Genomic DNA, 24,158 nt, shown 5'->3' on the forward strand with positions numbered 1-24,158 from the left:
TTGACATATCCCCTTCCATGGATTTGAGAGGCTGCCACAAAGAAGAGGGGGTCAAATTATTCTCCAAAGCACCAGAGGGCAGGACAAGAAACAATGGTTGGAAACTAATGAAAGAGAGAAGCAACCTGAAATTAAGGAGAAACTTCTTAACGGTGAGGATAATTAACCAGTGCAATTAGCTTGCCTTCAGAAATTGTGGGCGCTTCATCACTGGAGGTTTTTAAGAAAAGACTAGACAGTCACTTGTCTGAAATGGTATAGGTTCTTCTCCTGCTTGAGCAGAGGGCTGGACTAGAAGACCTCCAAGGTCCCTTCCAGCTCTATTCCATTCCCTTCCATTCTATTCAAGGATGCCTTCCGTTGAATAATGAAACAAAACACCAGAATTTTTATTTATGGCTGCGGGTGGATTCACCACACTTAATAAACTCTGAAAACTTCTATGTTGGTGTATTAGCAGTTAGTCCTCGACTTAAGGCCACAATTGGGACCAGTATTTCGGTTGCTAAGCAAGGTGGTTGTTAAGTGAGTTGTACTTGTTTTTAAGACCTTTTTTGCCAAGGTTATTAAGCAAATCACAGTAGTCGCTAAGGGAATCACACTATTGTAAAGTGAATCCAGCTTCCCTTACTGTTCTTTCATATTGGAAGTTGGCTGGGAAGGTCACACATGATCCCAAGACACTGCAAGCATTATAAATACAAGCCAGTTGTTAAGTGCCCAAATTTTGATTATACAATTGTGGGGGATGCTGCCATGGTCATAAGTGCAAGGACCCATCATAAATCACCTTTTTTCAGTGCCGTTGTAGCTTCAAACAGTTACTAAACAAATGATTGTAAGTCAAGAACTGCCTATAAATAAAGGTGATATGATAAAAATATATTTCTCTAATATTTCTCTAAGAGAGGAGGGATGAGGGGAGAGAGAGAGAGAGAGAGAGAGAGAGAGAGAGAGAGAGAGAGAGGAGAAGCACGTGTGACAAACCTAGTGATGGTCCCATTGCTTTGATAAATATGAGAGGCTTCCTGGGGTACTGGTGGTGGTGGGTAGAGGGAGTGCCAAGCCAGGGTACCACCCATTGAGCCAAACAAAGAATAACGTCAAGCTGCTTCAGAGATCAATGGGGAACAAGTTGGTTATAGGAACAAAACAAAGACAGGGAAAGCCATTCATAGAATGGATGGCTTTGGGGAATTAACTGGGTGGGTACTTCAAAGAATTCCAGATGCGCCCTAGTTAAGAAAATACTTGTGAATTTCATTGCTTTCCTGTAGAATATAATAATAATAATGATTTTTGAACTTGGTCTCCCTTCCGTTTCGTTTCCATGCTGGGCAAGGGAAAAGGTTTTGTTTTTTTTAAATAAAAACAATTATCATGTTTTCCCACCTTTCCTTTTAAGGCGTTCCCAGCTGAGCTTTTCTTTTGCTGTTCTGTTCAGATGATGGTCCTGTGAGGTGGGCTGTACTAAGAAAGAGGAATGGACCAGGGTTCGTCCTCAGAACCATGGCTGAGATTTTAAGATGGATTTCTGCAATCCGTCTTAAGATGGATTTCTGCATCTTCTAGAGAGGGGCACCCCAATCTTCGGTCTGTGCACTCACACCAGTCTATGGCCTGTTGGGAACCAATCTGCACACGTGGTGGGCGAGCGTGCAAAGATCCATTTGTGTAAGCAGTGAGCATATGCACGACACCATCCCTCCCCACCTGACCACTGACGGTCCACAAAACTAAAAAGATTGGGGACCGCTGTTCTACAGTTATCCGACTATTGTACCACATGGTTTGTGATGGCACTGTTAGGTATAACATTGATACCAAATATGGTTTGGGTGAATAAATATATAAAACTTAGATATCATGGTTTAAGTGCTTATCACTTTAAGCACAATGTTGCAGGCAATTAGCCGATTAAGGGTGCGGTTAGAAGTTACAATATAAGGAAGCATTAGAAGCTGGAAAGCTTACTGTGACCAACTGTTCTACTGTTTGAGCGTCTTGCTGAATATCCAGCGTATGTTTCTCTGGAGAGAGGCACCGGAGGAGGAGAAGATATCTTTATCGGCTGATAAAGATATTGTAAGGACTCTTAACTTGGACTGTAATAGTGAGTCTTACTGGATGGAAATATAGTGAATGACAAATGGACTGAATGACAATGCTTTAAACTCTAAATGGATTAAAAACTATTTAAACTACAAACAGTGTTTGTGTTCAGTGTGTGTATACTCTGGGGCCCTTCCACTCTCGTTTGGCTGCCTGGCTTGACTACTGCTGCAATACTCTGCTAGGGGTTAATCCCCAAATACTAACATTGGTTATGGGCCCAGCAGCATAGTCTAACTAACCAGGATATAGCAGAGAGAGTTGGTGTGAGTTGCACATTACTGTAAAAACAAACTGTTTTAATTAGTTTAAAATAGTCAAAATATCTGAAGAGTAATGGCACAAGTAAATTTGTCACAACTGTCCATGATATCCAGGCTGGATGGAACAAACTATGTTTCATGGTCAATGAAATGTAGTTTACTTCTACGCAGAGAAGGTTTGTGGGACATTATAGCAAACCCACCAGATGTGAGTAGCTGGGATCCTGCTGATGATGATGATAACGAAAAGTTACAAGACTTTAAACTGAAAAATGAGCAGGCTTTATGCATAATAGGACTGACTCTCTGTGATCAGCAGCTTGTCCATATTCGTGGAGAAGAAAATGCTGCAAACTGCTGGGAGAACCTCAGGAAGATTTATGTTCGGGACAGTGTAGGAGCACATATAAATCTTACATGGAAGCTTTTTCGAACGCATCTTCAGAGGAATGGAGATATGTTAGTTCATTTAAACTGTATGAAGAGCATTTTTCAAGAATTGCAAGAAAAAGAGCTTATATTTAATGAACTGCAACAAGTCTACATCATATTATCTTCATTAGATCAAAGCTATGATGACTATGTGACTTCGTTAGAGGTATTGCTAAAAGAAAGCCTCTCATTAACCGACATAACAGGCAGGCTATTAGAAGAAGCCAGAAGAAGGCGTGAGCGTGACGAGCTGAGAGAAGATAAGAAAGAAGAGAAATTATCTTCAAAGCTTGAAAGAAACCAGCTTAGCAAAATACAGCACATGGAAGAAAAGAATTTATCTTCAACAGCATACACAATTAAAAAATGTTTTAATTGTGGAGGAAGAGGACATTTGGCAAGTTTCTGCAAAAAGGAAAAAGCCAGAATGTAAAAAAGCCAAAGAAAGCATTTGAACTAGCCATGTTTAGCAACTCTGATGTGAAGAATGATCTATGGGTGGTTGACAGTGGCGCATCCCACTGCATCACAAGAGATAAGACAAAATTTATAAAAATGTCTACAAGCTCTCAACATATATCTTTTGCTAACGGCTGGAATCTGAAAGCGAAAGGTGAAGGTCTTGCACATTGTCCGTGCATAAACCAGGATATAAAAATGTTGTATGTACCGCAACTAAAGTTTAATTTGCTTTCAGTAAGGGTATTAGATAAATTAGGTTATGTAATTACTTTTAAGGATAATAATTGCATAATTGAAAAAGATAACAAAAGGGTAACTGCAGCTTTAAATGGAACATTATATGTCTTAGATAATAGTAAGAAAGGGGAGGCACAGACTGTATTTAAAAATATAAAGCCTCATAATGAATGTATCCATTTATTGCATAGGCGTTTGGGGCATGTAAATTTTAAAATGCTAAAACGTACACTTGAGTTATCTGAAGGAATAAGGTTAAAACCTTGTGATAAATATTTGCGTTGTAATGTTTGCTGTGAAGATAAGAGCAAAGTATTGCCTGCAAATAGGCTAAATGGTTTCAAAACAAAAGAACCTTTAGAAGTAGTATTTGCAGACATAATAGGTCCAAAGAAACCCAGTATGGGGGTGCTAGATATATACTGAGCATTATGGACCATTATTCTAGATATGGGTTTTGCTATTTAATGAAAAGCAAAACTGAAACATATCAACATTTTTTCAATTGGATTAAGTTTGCTGAAACAAAGTCTAAACGGCAACTGATAACCCTGGTGACAGATAATGGTACAGAATTTATTAATAACAAATTCCAGAACAGACTTAAGGTAGCTGGAATAGAGCATAAGAAGTCTGCTCCATACAGGCCAGAACATAACGCTTTTATTGAAAGAAGAGGCCAAACACTACAGGCAATGGTTAGAACAATGTTAAATGATTCTGGGTTACCTGATTATTTGTGGGGGGAGGCTACAATGTGTGCTAATAACATATTGAACAACGTTGTTAACACAACAACAGGTGAAATACCATTCACCAGGTGGCATGGCAGGAAACCTGACCTAAGTTACCTGCACACATTTGGTGCACCAGCATGGGTGCATATTCCTGCACAACTCAGAAAAAAAGGGCAACATAGAGCTAAACGATTTTTCTTCGTTGGTTATCAGGCAAACCATAGGGCATATAGATTTTGGGAGAAAGGCACATCTAAAGTGTTATGTAGTGCTAGTGCCCAATTTCTAGAACATGAAGGATGGGAGAAATTAGAACAGGATGCCAATAAAGATGTAATTATTGAATCCTATAGAAATCCCATTAGTTATCCCTGTAACTTTAAAAATAAAGTAAAGAGACAAATACAGGATGAAATAGTGCCCATAAAGGAAGAAACAGATTCAATAGCTGAACAGGATGAGGAAGATGAACAGGTAGTAGTTCAACAAAGTCCTCCTGTAAGCCCTGTAATTCCCAGAAGAACTACACGTGTATCTAGACCGCCTGATAGGTACCAGGCTAACACAGTGTGCCAGATTAATCAAGTTCCTAATTCTGTAGAAGAAATAAAAAGTATCCTACTAAGGAAAAAGAAAGTTGGTATGCAGCAATGAATAAGGAACTGAATTCATTAAGAGATATGAAAGTGTATGAGAATGCCAAATTACCTGTAGGTAAGAAGTCCATTGGCTGCAAATGGATATTTAAGGTAAAAACAGATAAAGATGGTAATTTAATCCATAAGGCAAGGTTAGTAGCCCAAGGTTTTAGGCAGAATGCCAATGACTACGATGAGGTGTTTGCACCTAGTCTTAAGGCAGCAACCTTGAGGGCAGCTTTAGTGTGGGCAGCTAGTAAAAACTATATAGTTAACCATCTAGATGTGGAAACTGCTTACTTGCACGCCCCATTAAAACATACTATTTATATGAAAAAACCTGTTGGTATTAAAAGTGAAAATAAGAATAATAATGATTGTTGGTTGTTAAAGAAAAGCCTCTATGGTCTTAAACAATCAGGCTATGAATGGAACCAGTATATTGTAAAGGAACTAAACAATATAGGATTTAAAGCTGGTTTAGCCGATCCATGTCTGTTTAAGAGGGAGACAAATGGGAAAGTATCATTATTATTGTTGTTCACTGATGATATTGCATTGATAACTGAAACTAATGATGAAGCAAATAAAATAATAGCATCATTAGGAAAGAGAATAAAGACCAAGCAATTAGGGGAGATAAAGAAATACCTCGGTTTAAATATAAAGAAAACACGGAAAGGTTTTAAGATATCTCAGGAAGATAAGATAAGCAAATTGCTAAAAGATTATAAGATGGAGCTTTGTAAGCCGGCTAAGACTCCAATGAGTCAGGAGTTTAGCAACACTGATGAACAAAGCCCGGAGTTTGATAAGGTGATTTATCAATCTTTAATTGGTAGTTTGACTTATATAAGTAATTGGTCTAGACCAGATATTTCGTACTGTGTGAATCAATTGGCTAGATTCAATTCTGCACCGTGTGAAAGACACTGGATTGCAGCTAAGAGGATATTAAGATATCTTAAAAAGACAATGAATTATTCATTGTATTTAGAGCCAAAAGGTGATTTAATTCTGAGTGCTTATGCAGATGCTAGTTTTGCATCAGAAAGAGACACTAGAAAGTCGACTTCAGGAACAGCCATAATGCTGGGTAAGACATTAATAGGCTGGAAGTCAATAAGACAACAGCATATAAGTTTGTCTACTATGGAGGCAGAATTCTCCTGTTTATCTCTGTTATGTACAGAATTAATAATGTATAAACAAATGTTAATTGATATAGGTATAACTGTGGATTATCCTATAATTATACATGAAGATAATCAGGCAGCAATTCAAATGGCCACAAATATTGCAGTAAAAACAAGGAGCAAACATACAGATCTAAGATACCTAAACGTGAGACAATCTGTAAGAAGTAAGATGATTCAGCTAGAGTACTGTATGTCGGAGGACAATTTAGCTGATAATTTTACTAAAGCCCAAGGTGCCAGTAAGCACCAGGAGAGTTGTGAAAACTATGGGATTAGATTGTAAAGGTATTATATATTTATTTCACCCAAAAGGGGAGTATGTTAGGTATAACATTGATACCAAATATGGATTGGGTGAATAAATATATAAAACTTAGATATCATGGTTTAAGTGCTTATCACTTTAAGCACAATGTTGCAGCCAATTAGCCGATTAAGGGTGCGGTTAGAAGTTACAATATAAGGAAGCATTAGAAGCTGGAAAGCTTACTGTGACTGTGACTGTGATTAACTGTGAGTACTGTTTGTACTGTGCCTGTGACTGAGATGATCCTGTCTGCTACTGTTTGCTGATTTACTGCGGAATTCAACTGTTCTACTGTTTGAGCGTCTTGCTGAATATCCAGCGATTGTTCCTCTGGAGAGAGGCACCGGAGGAGGAGAAGATATCTTTATCGGCTGATAAAGATATTGTAAGGACTCTTAACTTGGACTGTAATAGTGAGTCTTACTGGATGGAAATATAGTGAATGACAAATGGACTTAATGACAATGCTTTAAACTCTAAATGGATTAAAAACTATTTAAACTACAAACAGTGTTTGTGTTCAGTGTGTGTATACTCTGGGGCCCTTCCACTCTCGTTTGGCTGCCTGGCTTGACTACTGCTGCAATACTCTGCTAGGGGTTAATCCCCAAATACTAACAGGCACAAATAAGGGAGGCAGGTTTCATTCATGAGATTTATATCCATAATGCCCCTTTCTCTTTTTCCACACTACCACAGCCCCTTGAGGTGGGCTGGGCTGAGAAATGCGGACTGGCCGAACATCATGCAGTTTGTTTCTGTGCCTAATGGAGAACCAGGCCTCTCAGTCTAACATTTTCTAGCCCAGCCTTCACTACTATATCATCTCCCAAATGGCTGCATGATGCTACAGATTGTAATGAGAGAGGGAGGGAGGGAGGGAGGGAGGGAGGGATAGAGAGAGAGAGAAAGAGAGAGAGAGTTTTCTTTCCAATAGAATGTAATTTCTCAGGTAATTTCCAGATTTCGAGCCAAGGAGGAATATGAAGCAGACTCACCTGTGGACATTTTCATTTGCTTTTTCCAGATTGTTGTTCAGATCCATCTCTTCCCACAACTCAGACTGATTGGATGGTGGCACACAAAGCAATGCCCAAGGATACCTCATTCTCTGCATAATCTAGACAAAGGCGGTTTAGGGTGCCGTTCAAATCCTAGCCAAGCAAGATAAGTCTGTTTCTGCAAAGGAAATAAATAGCGGGCATGAAGAGAGGAAGAAGATTCTTTTTGTTTTAAAAACAAGGGAAGCTCAGCAGTGGTGGGATTCAGAGGTCGGATTCAGCAGGTTCTGACAGGTTCTGGAGAACCGGTAGCGGAAATTTTGAGTAGTTCAGAGAACCGGCAAATACCACCTCTGACTGGAGATTTTACAATATCCTTCCCCTGCCACGCCCACCAAGCCACGCCCACAGAACTGGTAGTAAAAAAAATTGAATCCTGGTGGGATTCAAAGATTTTTACCACCGGTTCAGTGGGAGTGGCTTGGTGGGCACGCTTTGCACATGTGCACACACTTTGCGTGCATGCGCGCACCAAACACACACTTTGCGCAGGCACAGAGGCGTTTGCGCAGGAGCAAAGGTGTTCCAACTCATCTTCTGTAAGCCTGCACTCTCCCTGTCGCTTCAGCAGCTGCCGCGCGGCACTCTGTTGTGTCGTGCGAAGGAGCTGTGCTTCAAAAGCAGGGCATCAAGGTGAGTATGGGAGCCTGGGTGGGTCGGTGGGCCCAACAGCAGAGTGGCGGAGAGAACCGGTTTGGTCTCCACTGCTCATCGGCACTACCAGCTCGGCAGAACCGGGCCGAACCGGTAGATACCACCACTGAAGGTCAGGGGTATTTGGGTGGGGCCAAAAAGTCAAGATGGCTGCCTTGCACATAAAAGGGAGCAAGGCTTCAATTGCGTGCTTACATTCCACCACAGACAGTATACAAGCCCATTGGCAGTTGCATCAAAATAACCATATAATGCTTCCAGGTTTTTCAGATTAATACAGTTAGTCCTCAATTTACCACCATAATGTAGCCAGCTCATTAAGCAAATGCCGCAGTCATAAAATGAATGCTGCTGTCATTAAATAAGTGGCATAGTCATTAAGCAAACCCATTGTTCTCTCTTCATGGTTTCTAGTATTTGGCAAAGCTGCCCTAATATGTGGTCACATGGCCGCAGAATGCCACAGAACCCATATATGCAGCCATGTTGCTAAGTGCACAATTGTGTGATCACGTGACCTCAGGGAAGACCCACCACCACCATTGGAACTTCAGAACCAGACCGTAACTCCCTTTTTTCAGGTAGCTCACAACTTTGGTCGCTAAACGACTGGTCATAAGTTGAGGACACCTGTATGTAGAAAACCGATATATCCCATAAGCAAGCACTCTGGCTCTTCTCCAGGGCTATTTTGACACCAGAGTCTTTGGTGCTGATTTCCAGGAAGGAAACAGGGTTAAATAAAGATTCTGCACAGTGCTTAACGTAGCCAAGAAGCTCTTCCTTATGTTTTTCACAATCAGGTCCCATTAAGAAAAAGCCTCTTCCTGTTTTTATTAGAAGCATCCTTCTGTTAATTCTGTCCTTATTACTTCCTCATCAACACAAGTAGGGAAAAGTGACGAAAGAGGTGATGTTGGTTGATCTCAGAATGCTAAGCTGGCTTGGGAGATCAAAAATAAAATAAAATAATCTCAAGGCAATAGGCTGACCCAAAACCAATCCTAAAGAAGACAATGTCAAACCATTTCCGTACAGGTGACAAAAAAATAAGCACACAGACATATCTATGGCACTAACTAAACTGATACAAGTTTGATAAATAAACTCAAAGGGGCATTACTGTACTTTTAACCTTTAAGCGGTTGGCTGTCCTTCGCTGCAAAATGGGATGAAACTTTCATTCTTGGCTTCCTTCCATTAAAAAAATGTAGAAACGCCATTATTTTGCAATGTCATGTAAAAACTGGGGAACATGTAGCATAGACATGAATGATAATTAATTAGGTAATATTTAATCAAATATGAAACGGGTAAAGTTACCTGTCTGTCTTTTATCGATGTATCTATATTAATTTTATTTATTTTTATCCCACAACAACTCAAGGCAACAAATGTAGCTAATATTCCTTCCCCCTCCTATTTTACCCACAACAATCCTGTGAGGTTGGTTGGGCTAAGAGAGAAACCCTGCTTCAGAATCACTCAGCCATCTTTCTAAACCAAACATCGTAACTGTCTCTAGAGCAGGGGTCTCCAACCTTGGCAACTTTAAGCCTGGCTGACTTCAACTCTCAGAATTCCCCAGCTAAGTTTGGAGCCCTCTGCTCTAGAGGATACACACACACACACACACACACACACACACACACGTGTGTGTGTGTGTGTGTGTGTGTGTACATACACCCATCAGAGCACAAGGAAACATATTTAAGCCATATTGCTACTAATGGAAAAAATTTAAGTTGCAACTCCAAATCTCATATTTATAAATGAATAAATCTCCCTAAATAGAGAGGGCTACAGATCTAAACAGAGACTTTCCATCTTAATGCGTTTTATTTAATGCATTAAATACTCATCCTAAATACCACCAATTGTCAGCTATATGTGTAACATATTGAACAATCTTTTCTTTAATGCAGCCAGTAGAGTTATAATGCAAATCTATAGCCTCCCAGCTTCATCCCAAATAACGAGATGGGTGGTATATAAATGTAATAAATAAAATAAATACATAAAATCTACAAACCTTTGTTTTTTAATTTAGTCCAGAAATAAATGGATTTGAGCAGGGCTGAATCCAAAATTTGTTTTAAAAAATCTCTTGAAATATTACATTAAATGCCATACTATATTTATGGATCACAAAATAATGATCATTGTTCCATTTCATCTGATAAAAGTGCAGTAGATTGCTTTTTGAGGGACTCGTACAAAAGAATCCGGTGTTTCTAAATTTGTAAAAGGCATTGCAACCATTTCTTTAAAGAGCTTACTTCAAGGGTACTTTTTAAACCAACTTGTAAGACATCCCCCCTCCCCATGCATTAAAATCACCCACAGTCTCAACTTGTACAAAATTCCAATCAATTTGAAGATGGTGCCAAGAGCAAAGGAAGTCCTAGGAAAGTTGCAATTTCCCATGAACTTACCAGACCAAGTAACTCAGTGGGGCACACCCCCCAGCATAATTCCCCTGTTGCTGGTTTCAGATCTTGAATCAATTCCTGCTGGCTGCCTGGATCAGATTTTAAAAAATCACTTTGGAGTCTGCCGAACCTGGCTGAATTCCTAGAACTTTCTGGAGTTACCTGTACCATACAAAAGCTAACAGGACAAACATTGTGCCAGGGATTTGCATGTTTCTTAAGCAAGCATCAGTCTTCTTTCTCTTGCATTTTAGCCCGGAGACAATATTGGTCAATTTCTTCTTTCAGCCAAAATATCTCTACTGACCCAACTTGAGGAGTCTCTGCTGCCCCACAGAGGCAAGAGTTAAACATTCCTTTTCACACAGCTGGCAGGAGAAAACGCTCTTACCTTTTTCTTTCTTTCTTTTTTTAATTTGTCTGTTGCAAGATCTTTGTAGCCAGAAGGTTTCTCTCTCTGAATATTCACCCACTCATTGGGCCATAAAACAAAGTCAATTGCATTTTATACTCTCTTCAAATGCAAGCAAAGATAGGTGGGGAGTCCCTTATTTTAAGAGTGACAGATGAGTCACTTTTGGCTTTCCTCACAAACGTGCAGGATGTTTAGTAACACAGTTTTATTGGCATTATCGCCCGCTAGGCAGCACCAATATTTAGATTTGTTTTGATTATTTATTTATTTTCTAAAGCTCACTGGCATCTAGTGGGACTTACTAACTAGGGAATTTCCAAGACTCTTCCTCCAAATCAGACAGGAGTGATGATGTAACGATGAAAAATAATAATTTTATCATAAAATAACATAAAGAAGAAAATAAATCTTTGAATATGATTGCAGTACTATAACTGTATTGCAGTGACATTTCAAATTCAGTTTAAAGCATTTTTTAAAATGGCTTTTTCTCCTGGCCTCATTCACTTTTTAGAGTATGATCCCTTTGCTGAAAGACTGAGCAGCCCGCACTGTCCCCAAAATTACTGCCCCCCCAAATCATAGTATGTATACTCTACCCGACTCTGTAGTTTCTTCCCCAAACCCCAAAAACTTTAACCTTAGACTGTCTACTATTGACCTCACCCCCTTCCTAAGAGGTCTGTAGGGGGCGTGCATAAGCGCACCAACGTGCCTACCGTCCCTGTCCTATTGTTTCTCTTATTCTTTTATTTTTCTTATATGTACCCATTTCATGTATTCACAACTATGTATACACTTATACTTATTATCTTGTAAACAATTGGCAAATCAAATAAATAAATAAATAAATAAATAAAATAAATGTCTGGTTATCCCATAGTGACCAGTTAATCTGACTGACATGTAACTAGACAATGTGTGACTTTCCAGAGGTTATTGGACTCTACTTCCAATTATCCTTGGCCAACTGGATCAGGAACTGTTGAGTAATGGAATCTAAAATTTGGAGGGGCAATGATACCCCATCTCTGGTTTAAATCTAATTTAATAACCTCAGCTTAAACTATTGGCTTAGCCACACAGCCCCTTTCATTTATTATTGAATGTTGCAAGGTCTCAATTTTATATCTACTATATATATTATATTATATTATATTATATTATATTATATTATATATTATATTATATTATATTATATTATATTATATTATAATATTATATTATATATTATATTATATTATATTATATTATATTATATTATATTATATTATATTATATTATATTATTATATTATATTTTATATTATATTATATTTATTATATTATATTATATTATATTATATTATATTATTATATTATATTATATTATATTATATTATATTATATTATATTATATTATATTATATTATATTATTATATTATATTATATTATATTATATTATATTATATTATATTATATTATATTATTATATTATATATATAGTTCATATGCTTGTATACTGTGTGAAATAATAGAGAGCCAATTTGACATAGGAGATAAATTTCACATGGAAACCTAACTTTATGAGAGCCAATCTGGCGTGGTTGTTAAGGCATTAGTCTAGAAACTGGGAGATCATGAATTCTTGTCCTGCCTTTGGAGCAAGGTCAACGGCAAACCAATTCTGAAAAACCTTGCCAAGAAAATCCCAAAGGTGATTTTTTTTTTTCAAGGGGCAACTGGACATTCTGGTTTTTCTTTGAAGACGTTTTGCTTCTCATCCAAGAAGCTTATTCAGAGCTGAAGAAGCTTCTTAGATGAGAAGCGAAACATCTTCAAAGAAAAACCAGAAAGTCCAGTTGCCTCTTGAAAAAAAAAGGACCTTTGGGACAACCATGACCTGGATGACTGAGAATCTCTATAGACACTTGCCAAGAAAACTGCAGGGACTTGTCTGTGTAGGAGTGAAGAATAAGGGCAATGGGAGAGTTTAGTTAAACAAACCACCAGGCCAGAAAGTTCTAGTCCCACTTCAGACACAAAGCCAGCTAGGGCAGTAGTTGCCAACCAGTGGGCTGGGGACCATTGGTGGTCCACAAGAAAATTTTGGTGGTCCTCAGAGAAATGTCACCCCCAAAGCACCCCCCCCCAAAGCAATTAATCCAGGCTGCGTGGGAACACAAGGCTGTGCCGCCCACATGGCCCTTGGGAACACAAGGCTTGCGTCACTTGCATTGCGAACAACACGAGGTAGTGAGGGGAAGGGGAAAGGGTGGAGGGGGGAACTTGCCCCACTCGCCTCACATGCCTGGCCTGGCCACCAGGCTGCTTCTTTCCTCTTCTTTCTTCTTCTGCTTTTGACGGCATGCAAGCAAAAGTCTTTCTTTCTCTCCCCCTTTCTCTTTGGGACCCTGCAAGGCGTCCTGCTCCAAGAGGCTGCGCCATTCTGGCAGAGTTTGGGGGAGAGAAAGAAAGACTTCTGCTGCTTCTGCTGCTTTCCTTGTATGAAGCCAAAAGTCAGTCTCTCTCTCTCTCTCTCTCTCTCTCTCTCTCTCTCTCTCTCCCCTGAGAACGGAGCTAGAGACGGTATCCTGTAATCCCAAATAAAGAATGATTGATCAGTACAAAAATGGGGTAGGAAATTTTCCTACAGACTTTTTTGGGGATTTTCCCAGGGTCTCTGGTCCACGGGATTTAAAATAATGAGTTTGGTGGTCCCTGAGGTCCAAAAGGTTGGTGGCCCCTGAGCTAGAGGACTTTGAGCCAGTCACTCCCTTTTAGTCCTGGGATGCCAGCAATGGCAAAGCACTTCTAAATCTTGCCAAGAAACCCGCAATTGCCAGGACTTAACACTGACTCAAGGACCAAACCAAAATAAAATTATCTGATCTTGAACCAACCTGCTCAAATGTGTTGAACTTACCCAAACTTTTCCCTTTCGCTTTGGGGCCATCCTCTGCTGCAGTTCCTTATCCTAAGAGGAACAAAGCTGATTTACACAGAGGCTCTTTTTTGGGAAAGGATCCAAGCTGTCTGATGAAGATGCCGCAATACAAATTCGGGCAGGTCATGAATTAGCAGGCTAAAAAAAGCAAGAAGGGAGAAAAAAAAGTTACTAATGTTAAAATCCCAACCGTCTGCTTGGAAGTCCAACTTCAGAGACTGCTAGACAAGTGGATTGCATCTTCATACAATTATTTATCACTGATCATCTCAGATATGGAGAAAAATCTCCCAGAGAACAGTCAAGATATGATTTTTAAACTGCTTTATCTTCTTTTCTGTCTGATCATTTGATGTTTTAGGTGAAATTTTGATTTGTTTCTGTATTTGCCTGGAAAAGGGTCATTCTGAGTGGGTTTTATGATTTTATGAATACCTGAAGACTTTATTCAGATAAAGGAAAGCTGGAGAGTAATAAGAACAACTGGGTCATGGTGGTGTAGATTGGCATCTTTCTAGAGTTTAACAAGGAATAAGACCAGAGAGTTTCTATGGTGATTCTCAGTCAACCAGATCACAGTTGTCCCAAAGGTGCTTTTCAAAGATAACTGGACATTCTTGGGGGGCTTTTTCCTTGAAAACATTTTGCTTCTCATCCAAGTTTGGAAGAAGCCTCTTGGATGAAAAGTGAAACGCTTTCAAGGAAAAAAACACCCAACAAAGTCCAGTTGCCTTTTGAAAAGCACCTTTAGGACAACACCAGAGGGTGTTAACAAACTGGTATTAATGGTCTCCATTAAATCTCATGTAATAACATCTCAGTTCAATGGACTATTCATGAGGATTGTCCATTCAATCCAAATGTCTGCTAAACCTGAATTTAATCACTCGCATAGTTACGTACTTACTTAAATTGCTCCCAAGATCTGGACTGAACTCAAATTTAACATTCTTAAGGAGAATTGTGGTTGGGTTTTTTTTGTTTTTGTTTTGATAGCCAAAAATTAGAAGGAATCTGCCAGCACCTAACTTTTCAGACTAACAAATTTTATTAGAAACCGCAAAAGTTGCTAGCTGATACCTTGTGATTTTTGCTTTTTAAAAGAAATTGAATTAACATGTATTTTGAGGGTTACATATGTTTGCATTTCTGGCTGAGAAAAGATGCTTCTGATTTTCACAATTATGCAACTGAGATTGATTGAGGATTTGAGGGAGCAAAATGGCTTAATGGCTACCCCTCCCCCACCCCCCACCCACCCCCAGAAAAGTGCTTCAGACTAAAACTCCAATTCTATGAAATTACTTCCATGAAAATCTGTAGGGCTTCTGAAGGAAAATCTTGTTTTTATGGGTTCATCATTTGATCACCTTCCATACTTCACCAATTTATTTGGCAGCATTTTTCTTTTGTTTCTTCAAATTAAAATGTTGGTGGTTTGCCACAGGCTGCCTGCAAAGAATCTGCATATTTTCTGACTATCCTGAGATGGCAAAACAAAGGCAGCTCTAAAATGTTTAAAAAGAAATGGCATTGGAGCACCCAGCTAAGTGAACAGCCTTGAGATAAGAGCCTGCTGATGATTTAAAAAATTTTTTATACTGCAACAAACAAATTGGAATTAATAATTCCTAGAGAAGAAGAGCTACTGAAGGCACATCCAAGGCATCAGGGGATGTCCCAAACCAGATTCTGCTAGGAAAGTTTTCCATTAATTTCAGTTTCTCAGCTGAATTAAGATGCTTGCCCAGAAATTTTCAATTGACTTATGTAATTTGCTGGGAAATCAGGTTGAGGAGAGAAATGAATCAATCCATCTCCTGCCCATCCCAAAATGAATGAACAAATGAATGAATAACCTGGCCCCACAAACATCAGGGTGGGAAAAATAAGTAAAAATAAGTAAGTGAGTAAAGGGGAAGTGGGAACTGAGTCTAGTTTTAAAATGAGAGACAACCTCAAGTCAATTGCTTGAATTCCCCAGTCATCATAGGCAACTGACAAACTGCTGCTAAAGGAATGGTCGCAAGTCGAGGATTCCCTGTACTGATTGCACTGATTTATTCAGAAATCCATTTCTAATCTTTTACTTATTAAGATTCTGTCTTATGCAATTCCACCCCAAACTAAAAATCTATTGATTTGCAGAAAATGCTGGAACTTTATAGTTTTTTAGTACTGTATCCTCATTGTGTCCCATCCTTACCCTCTCGTTTCACTTCTTTTTGGGAGTTTGGTGCAGACCTAATTGACCACAGTGATGACAACCAAATAAAAAAGGAACAAAAATGTAGTCCCTTCCTTTCTGTTTTTCTCAGTATATACGGTGTGCCTTTGCTGGATGTTTGCAAAGCAATCTAGTGGCATGAGAGGAAGCTATCCTGCTGCAAACTCGCCATCAGATGCTGTCTAAAAGCCACTGTGAGCTGTAAAATTGAAAAATAACGTTGACATTTTCTCAGCCCAGCTCTTTTTTCCATACCTCAAGCCATAGTTATTGTGACAACAATAGCAAAAACAGACAGAAGTTGGGATCAGTCCAGGCAATTTTGACTTCTTGCAGGTTTTTGCCATTTTTCTAGAATGCAAACAATCTACATCAAGTGAGCAAAGATGCAACTAACAAATATAGGTAGTCCTGGACTCACGATTGTAATGGAGCCTCCCCATTACAGTCAAAAGTCGTGCTTGCTGTTAAGTGAAGCATCCACATGACCATCCCACTCGCCTGTGACCCTTTATCCCTGCTGTTTCTGATGCAATTGTTAAACAAACTTGTGGGTCATTAAGTGGAGGATGGGGGAGGAACTAGGAGGCTTAACACAGGTGTTGCCATGGGCGCCCCAAATGTGGGAAGCCCCTTCCCTCCTATAGAATTAAATATTTGGGGGAATATTAAAAGCAGCAGAATATTGTATTCCCCCAAAGGAGAAATGGAGAAAAAGAAAGCAGCCTGTCTTCCTGTCATAACCTCAAACAGAAGCCTCAAGTCTTTAAAGATGGATATTTTGTACTATTAAAAAAGCCAGGCTATCCTATTCATAAACAAAATGCCTTCACCCCAGTTCCCACAGAAGGCTGGAGCTGTTGGGATTAAGAATTACATTCCCCCACCCAAATTCTAAGGACAGGACATGACCTTTAGGAGACAATAGGATTAACCCACCACCACTGAAATAGCAAAAGACACAAGGCTCACTACAATGCACAACCCCCTGGAGCATCTCAATCATAAAACCCCAGAACCCTATAAAAATCCATCCACTCACCCAGCCATTTTGTCAGCCATCACAAAAACATGCTGCTGTCACTGAAGTTTATGGAAACCAAATAAACAGAGACCTCCTTTGCTTGCAGCCAGCCTCCATTTTATTTCCAGTGTTTTTCTCCCGGATTGGAACCGGACTGGATTTTTCTTCCAACACAAGGCTTCCCCCACCCTGAGGCACCCTATGCTCTACTTCCTGCAAGCCTTGAGTCTGTTTTCTACCCTTCCACTGTTTTCTCACTCGGCATCCATCTTTTCACCCTGACCTTTCAAAGTTCTATAAATGAAGACCAAGATGATTCAGGGGACCCAGGGAGTCCTGAGAGGCCTAGTGCAGCACTTGCCCTCGGCCTCACAAGGCCTCAACCATCCCTTGACGTACCTACCCTGTCTGCTTGCTCCCTCTCGGAGTGCCTGCAGGCCTTGGGCTGCTTTCCACTCCACTAGGCCCCACATCCTCCTTACCCTGCATTACCCATTCTGCACTTACCTTTCAAAGATTTCTCTCTAAACAGAGCAGGGTGTGCCTCAGGGGCCTGGGAAGAGGCCCTGAAAGGCCTAGCACAGGCCCTGTCCTAGGCCTCCCAAGGCCTCACCTTACTCCCTGAGGCATCCTATGCTCTGCTTCCCATCCTCTGAGGCCCTCACCTTCCTCCTCACGCCTCCTCACCCATCACACACTTACTTTTTGAAAAGCTCAGGAGCTCCAGAGTTTGTATTAGGAAAGCAAAGCAAGCTGCTTTGTTGCATGGCCACGCGGCACGATCCTGGAAGCAGCCACCATTTTCGGAGTGGCCACATTAAATTGCGACTCCTTGGAAAATGGTGGCTTCTTCTGGGTTTCCAGTGTGTGACATACCAGCTAAGCAGCTTGCTTTTGTTTCCCTAATGTGACCTCTATTGGGAGGGGGAGTGTCTGCTGTAACTTCAAATTGTTGCTGAGCAACCAGTTGTAAGTCAAGGGGTATAAGTATAGGTAATCCTTGACTTACAACCTTTCGTTTCGTTCAAAAGTGCAATGGCACTGAAAAAAATGACTTGTGGCCATTGATCACACCAAGACAATTGCAGAATTCCCATTGTCACCTGATCAAAATGTAGAATAGAATAGAATAGAATAGAATAGAATAGAATAGAATAGAATAGAATAGAATAGAATAGAATAGAATAGAATAGAATAGAATAGCAGAGTTGGAAGGAACCTTGCAGGTCTTCTAGTCCAACCCTGTACCATTTCAGACAAATGGCTATCCAATCTCTTCTTAAAAACCTCTGGTGTTGGAGCACCCACAACTTCTGGAGGTGAGCCGTTCCACTGGTTAATTGTTCTAACTATCAGGAAATTTCTCCTTAGTTCTAGGTTGCTTCTCTTCTCGATTAGTTTCCACCCATTGCTTCTTGTCTTGCCCTCAGGTGGTGTGGAGAATAGCTTGACTCCTTCTTTGTGGCAACTCCTGAAATATTGGAACAGTGCTATCATATTCATATCACCCCTAATCCTTCATTAAACTAGACATACCCAATTCCAGCAACCATTTTTTATATGTTTAGTTCCGTAATCATCTTTGTTGCTCTTCTCTGCACTCTTTCTAAAGTCTCAACATCTTTTTTACATCGTGGTGACCAAAACTGAATGCAGTATTCTAAGTGTGGCCTTACCAAGGCATTATAAAGTGGAATTAACATGTCATATGATCTTGATTCTATTCCTCTGTTAATGCAGCCTAGAACTGTGTTGGCTTTTTTGGCAGCTTGCATGCCAGATGCTTGGCAACTGGCATGTATTTATGACAATTGCAGTGTCCCGAAGTTATGTGATTCCCCTCTTGCAATCTTCTGATAAGCAAAATCAGTGGGAAAGCCAGTTTCACTTAACAACCATGTTACCAGATCAACAACTGCAGTGATTTAACAAATCACTGATTAAACAAATTAACAAGTGTGGTAAGAAAGATCACAAAATGGGGCAAATACCCCTTAATGACTGTCTTGCTTAGCAATGGAAATTTGGGGCTCAACTTTGGTCATTAGTCAAGGACTACCTGTATTTGTGAAGCTATTTCTAACCCTTCTCCTCTGCAGGGACTGTCCAGTTCCAATTTTAGGATTGAGCACCTTAATGTAGAAGTTTTCTCAGAACTGAAGTTGACTGAATCATTGAGGTGAGGATGGGTATATGAGTGAGTCATTGTTACCTTGAGTTCAGGAGCTGGAACGTGATGAGGTGAGGTAAGAGTTCCTGACAAAGGGGAAACCAAACTACCCACAAACTCAACATTGCAAAACATTGCAACAGAAAAATCTTGCTTAGCTGGGCTTTCAAATTTCCCATGGTTGAATCAGAAATAATTTGGCTCACACAGAGTAATGTAGTAGTACCATAGAATCAGAGAAATATGGAGCTGCTTTTGCATCAAAGCTGCATCTTCATGTCAAGGTACCTGGACATTCGTTGTCCATTTAATCTTCTTATATCCTGTTTGGTCTGTATAGTCGAAGCTATGATTTTCCCAATATGGCTGTGAGAGTTGGACTTCAAGGAAGGCTGAGCACTAAAGAACTGATGCTCTTGAATTGTGGTGCTGGAGAAGACTCTTGAGAATCCCTTGGACTGCAAGGAGATCCAATCACTCAACCCTAAAAGAAATCAGCTCTGACTGTTCTTTGGAAGGACAGATCCCAAAGCTGAAATTCAAATACTTTGGCCACCAAAGGAGAATAGAAGACTCATTGGAAAAGACCCTGATGTTGGGAAAGATGGAAGGCAAAAAGACAGCAGAGGATGAGATGGATAGAAAGTGTCTTCAATGCAGTGTGGGCATGGGTTTGGGCAAACTCCGGAACACAATGGAGGATGGCGGCGGGGAGGGCTGGTATCTTGTGCTCTGGGGTGGGGTCACAGAAGTTCAGGCCTGACTTAATGACTCAAACAACAACAAAAATATCCTGTTTCCTTTGAAAAGCAGGAAGGGCCACTTGATAAACATTAGATAATTCTGCCATTAGACCCAGTGAGTAATGAGGAACAGACTATAAAACCTTCTCCAGTGTTTTTGAAACTTAATAACTTGAAATATGTAGACTTAAAACTCCCATAATTCCCTAGCAAACCATGAATTCTGGGAGTTTATGTATTTATTTAGAAAATTTATATGGCCGCCCATTCACACTTAGTGACTCTGTGCAGCTTACAAAAAAAGAAAAAAGAAAACCCCAATATACATCAATATAAACAATAACACCCTCCCACCCCCCTGGTGACAGCAATCAGTCAAATGAGCCATCTGATGCACTCCATCCCACTCTGGGTTTCCCAGGCCCATTGGCAAAACCAGACCTTCAGGGCCTTGTGAAAAAGGGTTAAAGTGGGAGCCAGTCTAATCTCTTCAGTTCCAAAAGGTGGGAGCTACCATGGAGAAGGCCCTTCTTCCGGGTCCCGCCAGATGTACCTCTGTAGGAGAGGCGACACACAACATTCCCTGGCTCCCTGCTCTTGTAGGTCAGGTAAATGTAATTGAGGAGAGATAGTCCTTCGGAGTACCTGGTCCCAAGCCATGTAGGGCTTTAAAGTGACAACCAGCACCCTGAACTCGACCTGGAAGCAAATTGGCAGCCAATGCAGCTCCTGCAGGAGAGATGACACATATGCATACTTGGGCCTGCACAAAACCATGCGGGTTGCTGTATTTTGAACCAACTGGAGCTTCTGGATACTTTTCAAAGGCAGCCCCATGTAGAGCACATTGCAATAGTCAAGATGGTGGGTAACTAGGACATGAGTGACTGTGAGCAGAGATTGTTGGTCCAGGAAAGGGCGTAACTGGTGCACAACCTGAAATTGTGCAAAGGCCCTCCTGACCACAATTGCCACCTGTTCCTTGAGCAGAAGTCACGAGTCCAGGAAAGACCCCAGATTACGCACTGGGTCTGTCTGGGGCAGAGCTACCCCATCCAAGACCAAAGATGGCAATTCTCCGTGGACCACATAACCCCAAACCCAGAGCCATTCTGTCTTGCCAGAGTTCAATTTCAGCCCGTTGCTCCCCATCCAGCCTTTAATGGGTTGAAGTCCACATGTCTTCAAGTGGCCAAGGATGAGAAACACTGAGCTAATCTATCTAACACAGGGGTGTCAAACTCAAGGCCCGAGGGCCAGATTTGGCCCCACGGGGTGCTTAGATCTGGCCCACGGGGCTGCTCTGGAAACAGCAAAGAACCGGCCCGCAGTGCCTCTGCCAGTGAAAACGGAGCCCTCCTGAACTCTGTTTTTGCTGGCAGAGGGTTGCAGGAGGCTGTTGAAGCAGAAAATGGAACTCGGGAGCCCATTTTCTCTCGCAGAGCGATCGGGCTCCCGACATGAGTGACGTCGAGCTGGCCACACCCACTCTGCCCCCCCAGGTCAAACACAACCCTGATGTGACCCTCAATGAAATCAAGTTTGACACCCCTGATCTAACAGTAACTGAAGAGATGAGATTTAAGGTGAGAGCCAGCAAGAGATTTAAATCTCATCTCAACCAAGGCTATTTGGAGCCAAAGGGGACAAGTCAGCAGCTGTTCCAACTGTTTCATTATGGGACTGCCCTGAGCGAAGATGGAATTTGATTTTAAAAATGCATCGGGGTGGGGGTGGGGAAATCAACCCCTTCTGGTCATGTAATCAGAATTTGGGTGCCTGGCAACCAGCATGTGTTTACAATAATTGCAATGTTCTAGGGTCACACGATTGTCATTTGTGACTTTCCAGCCAGCTTTCAACAATCAAAGTCGATGGGGGAAGCTGGATTCATTTAACAACCACATAATTCACTCAACAACTGCAGTGATTCGCTTAGCAACTTAGAAAAAAAATACTGTAAAAACAGGCGCAACACACTGAACCTTGCTTAGCAACAGAAATTCTGGCCCCAGTTGTAAGTTAAAGACTGTAAATTATTATTCTACTTGGAATAATGTTAAATTTATATTTAATTTATATTTAACATTATAAAGGATCCTGGATTGGGGCTGAAAAGCGAAAGCAGTATGCTCTGTCCCATATTATGCTAACAGGCTTGAAATTTTGGACCTGGACAACTTAGAACTACGCTGCCTACGGTGTGACTTAAGCTTAGTAGATAGGCTCAAGATCCAGATGGATCTTGACAGACTAGAACACTGGGCCATATCTAATAAAATGAAATTCAATGTAGAGAAAAGTAAAGTCCTACACTTAGGCAAGAAAAACCAAAAGTATACATATAGACTGGGTGAAACCAGGCTCAATAGCAGTAACTGTGAGAGGGATCTTGGAGTCTTAGTGGGCAACCAGCTAAATATCAGCCAGTGTGCAGCAGCCACCAAAAAAGCTAATGCAATCCTAAGTTGTATTAACAGAGTGATACAGTCAAGATCAAGGGAAGTACTAATGCCACTCTATAAAGCCTTAGTAAGACCACACCTAGAGTACTGCATCCAGTTTTGGTCATCACATTATAAAAAAGATGTTGAGACTCTAGAAAAAGTACAGAGAAGAGCAACCAGGGTGATTAGGGGACTGGAGGCTAAAACATACAACGAATGGTTGCAGGAACTGGGCTTGGCTAGTCTAGTAAAGAGAAGGACCAGGGGAGACATGATAGCAGTCTTCCAATATTTGCAGGGCTGCCACAGAAAGGAAGGGGTCAAGCTATTTTCTAAAGCTCCTGTAGGCCAGACAAGGAATAATGGATGCAAAATGAACAAAGAGAGATTTAACCTGGAAATAAGGAGAAACTTTCTGACAGTGAGAACTATCAACCAATGGAACAGAAGTTGCCCTCGGAAGTTGTGGGAGTGCCATCACTTGAGACTTTCAAGAAGAGATTGGACTCCCATCTGTCAGAAATGGTGTAGGGTCTCCCGCTTGGGCGGGGGGTTGGACTAGATGACCTACAAGGTCCCTTCCAACTCTGATTATCTGTATCTTAGTACACAAAATTGCCTGTTACAATGTCTTACCTGTCAACGACTATTTCAGCTTCAACCGCAATAATACACGGGCAAACAATAGATACAAACTCAAAGTAAACCACTCCAAACTCAATTGCAGAAAATACGACTTCAGCAACAGAGTGGCCACTACCTGACTCTGTTGTTACATCCTCAAACCCCAAAAACTTTAACCTTAAACTGTCTACTGTGGACCTCGCTCCATTCCTAAGAGGTCTGTAAGGGGACATGCATAAGTGCATCCGTCCCTGTCCTACTGTTCCCATTTATTCATACTCATTTATTATGTATATACTTAAATACTTATGTTTATATGTTATGTTCATACTTGTTTTTCCTACATGCTTGACAAACAAAATAAATAAAAATAAATATTTGGGTAGACTAGGTTGCCCTGATTAAAAAAACACTTGGAATAATGTTGCAAATACCAGCTAAAGAATACAAGAAATAGCTAGGATCGCTTGGAAGATGAGGCACAATATCTCTGATCAATAAAGATTTCCACTTTGGTTTAATAGCCAAAGTCAGGTTGTGATTTAAGCTGCTACAACCAGGCAAGCTGGTAGTCAAAGCTGGGAGAGATTTATGTGTGCAAAGTGCTGATTTCTCAATGTTCCTTCATTCCTCAAGAGTACTGTTTTGCCTCCTGCCCCAACATATAAATCTTGGGGTGGAGTGGAGAAAAAGAAACCCAGTAAGCCCAAAGTCTGTCCAGAGCAGGCATGAGACAGGCTGAATGGTTTTTTTTTTCCCCTCTTCCCTTCAAGGTCTTCTTTAACACTTCTTGAGGCTGCTTGGAATTGAAACCAGAATCTTCTGCATCAAAAGCCCTTCTTGTCTCTGGAGATTCTCAGCCATCCAAGTCATGGTTGCCCCAAAGGTGCTTTTTTCAAAAGGTAACTGGACTTTGTTTTTCATTGTTGGAAGAAATATCCTTCTGGGTTCAGTTCCAAGTGGGGAAAAAGACACTAGATTCATGGAAATTGCTTGGAAAAAGGGGTTTGTTGATGAACAGGACCACATGCCTTGGAGATCCTGGGTG

General features: G+C 40.6%; 2 protein-coding genes across 3 annotated transcripts in view; both read right to left on the reverse strand.

Moving 5' to 3' along the window:
* The window catches only part of NOS2 (nitric oxide synthase 2), a 47,839-nt gene extending 33,894 nt beyond the window's left edge, over positions 1-13,945 (reverse strand). The window contains exons 1-2 of one of the 2 annotated variants that reach the window (XM_087957192.1): positions 13,855-13,945; positions 7,386-7,566 (exon numbers count right to left, since the gene is read on the reverse strand). In XM_087957192.1, coding sequence (XP_087813318.1) covers positions 7,386-7,504 — 119 coding nt within the window. In that variant the 5' untranslated portion in view covers positions 7,505-7,566; positions 13,855-13,945. Of the gene's footprint in view, positions 1-7,385; positions 7,567-10,537; positions 10,669-13,854 lie in introns of those variants that run through there. The other variant, XM_087957181.1, reaches the window with a different exon arrangement.
* LYRM9 (LYR motif containing 9) overlaps positions 13,903-24,158 on the reverse strand; it is a 47,606-nt gene continuing 37,350 nt past the window's right edge. The window contains exon 4 of the mRNA XM_087957228.1: positions 13,903-14,013. Within this exon, the coding sequence (XP_087813354.1) occupies positions 13,999-14,013 (15 nt within the window). The 3' untranslated portion in view covers positions 13,903-13,998. The remainder of the gene's footprint in view (positions 14,014-24,158) is intronic.

The sequence above is a fragment of the Notechis scutatus genome, chromosome 1, assembly GCF_049901735.1.
Source record: "Notechis scutatus isolate UNSWTSFEM ecotype Mainland chromosome 1, rNotScu1.2, whole genome shotgun sequence".
Lineage (NCBI taxonomy): Eukaryota > Metazoa > Chordata > Lepidosauria > Squamata > Elapidae > Notechis > Notechis scutatus.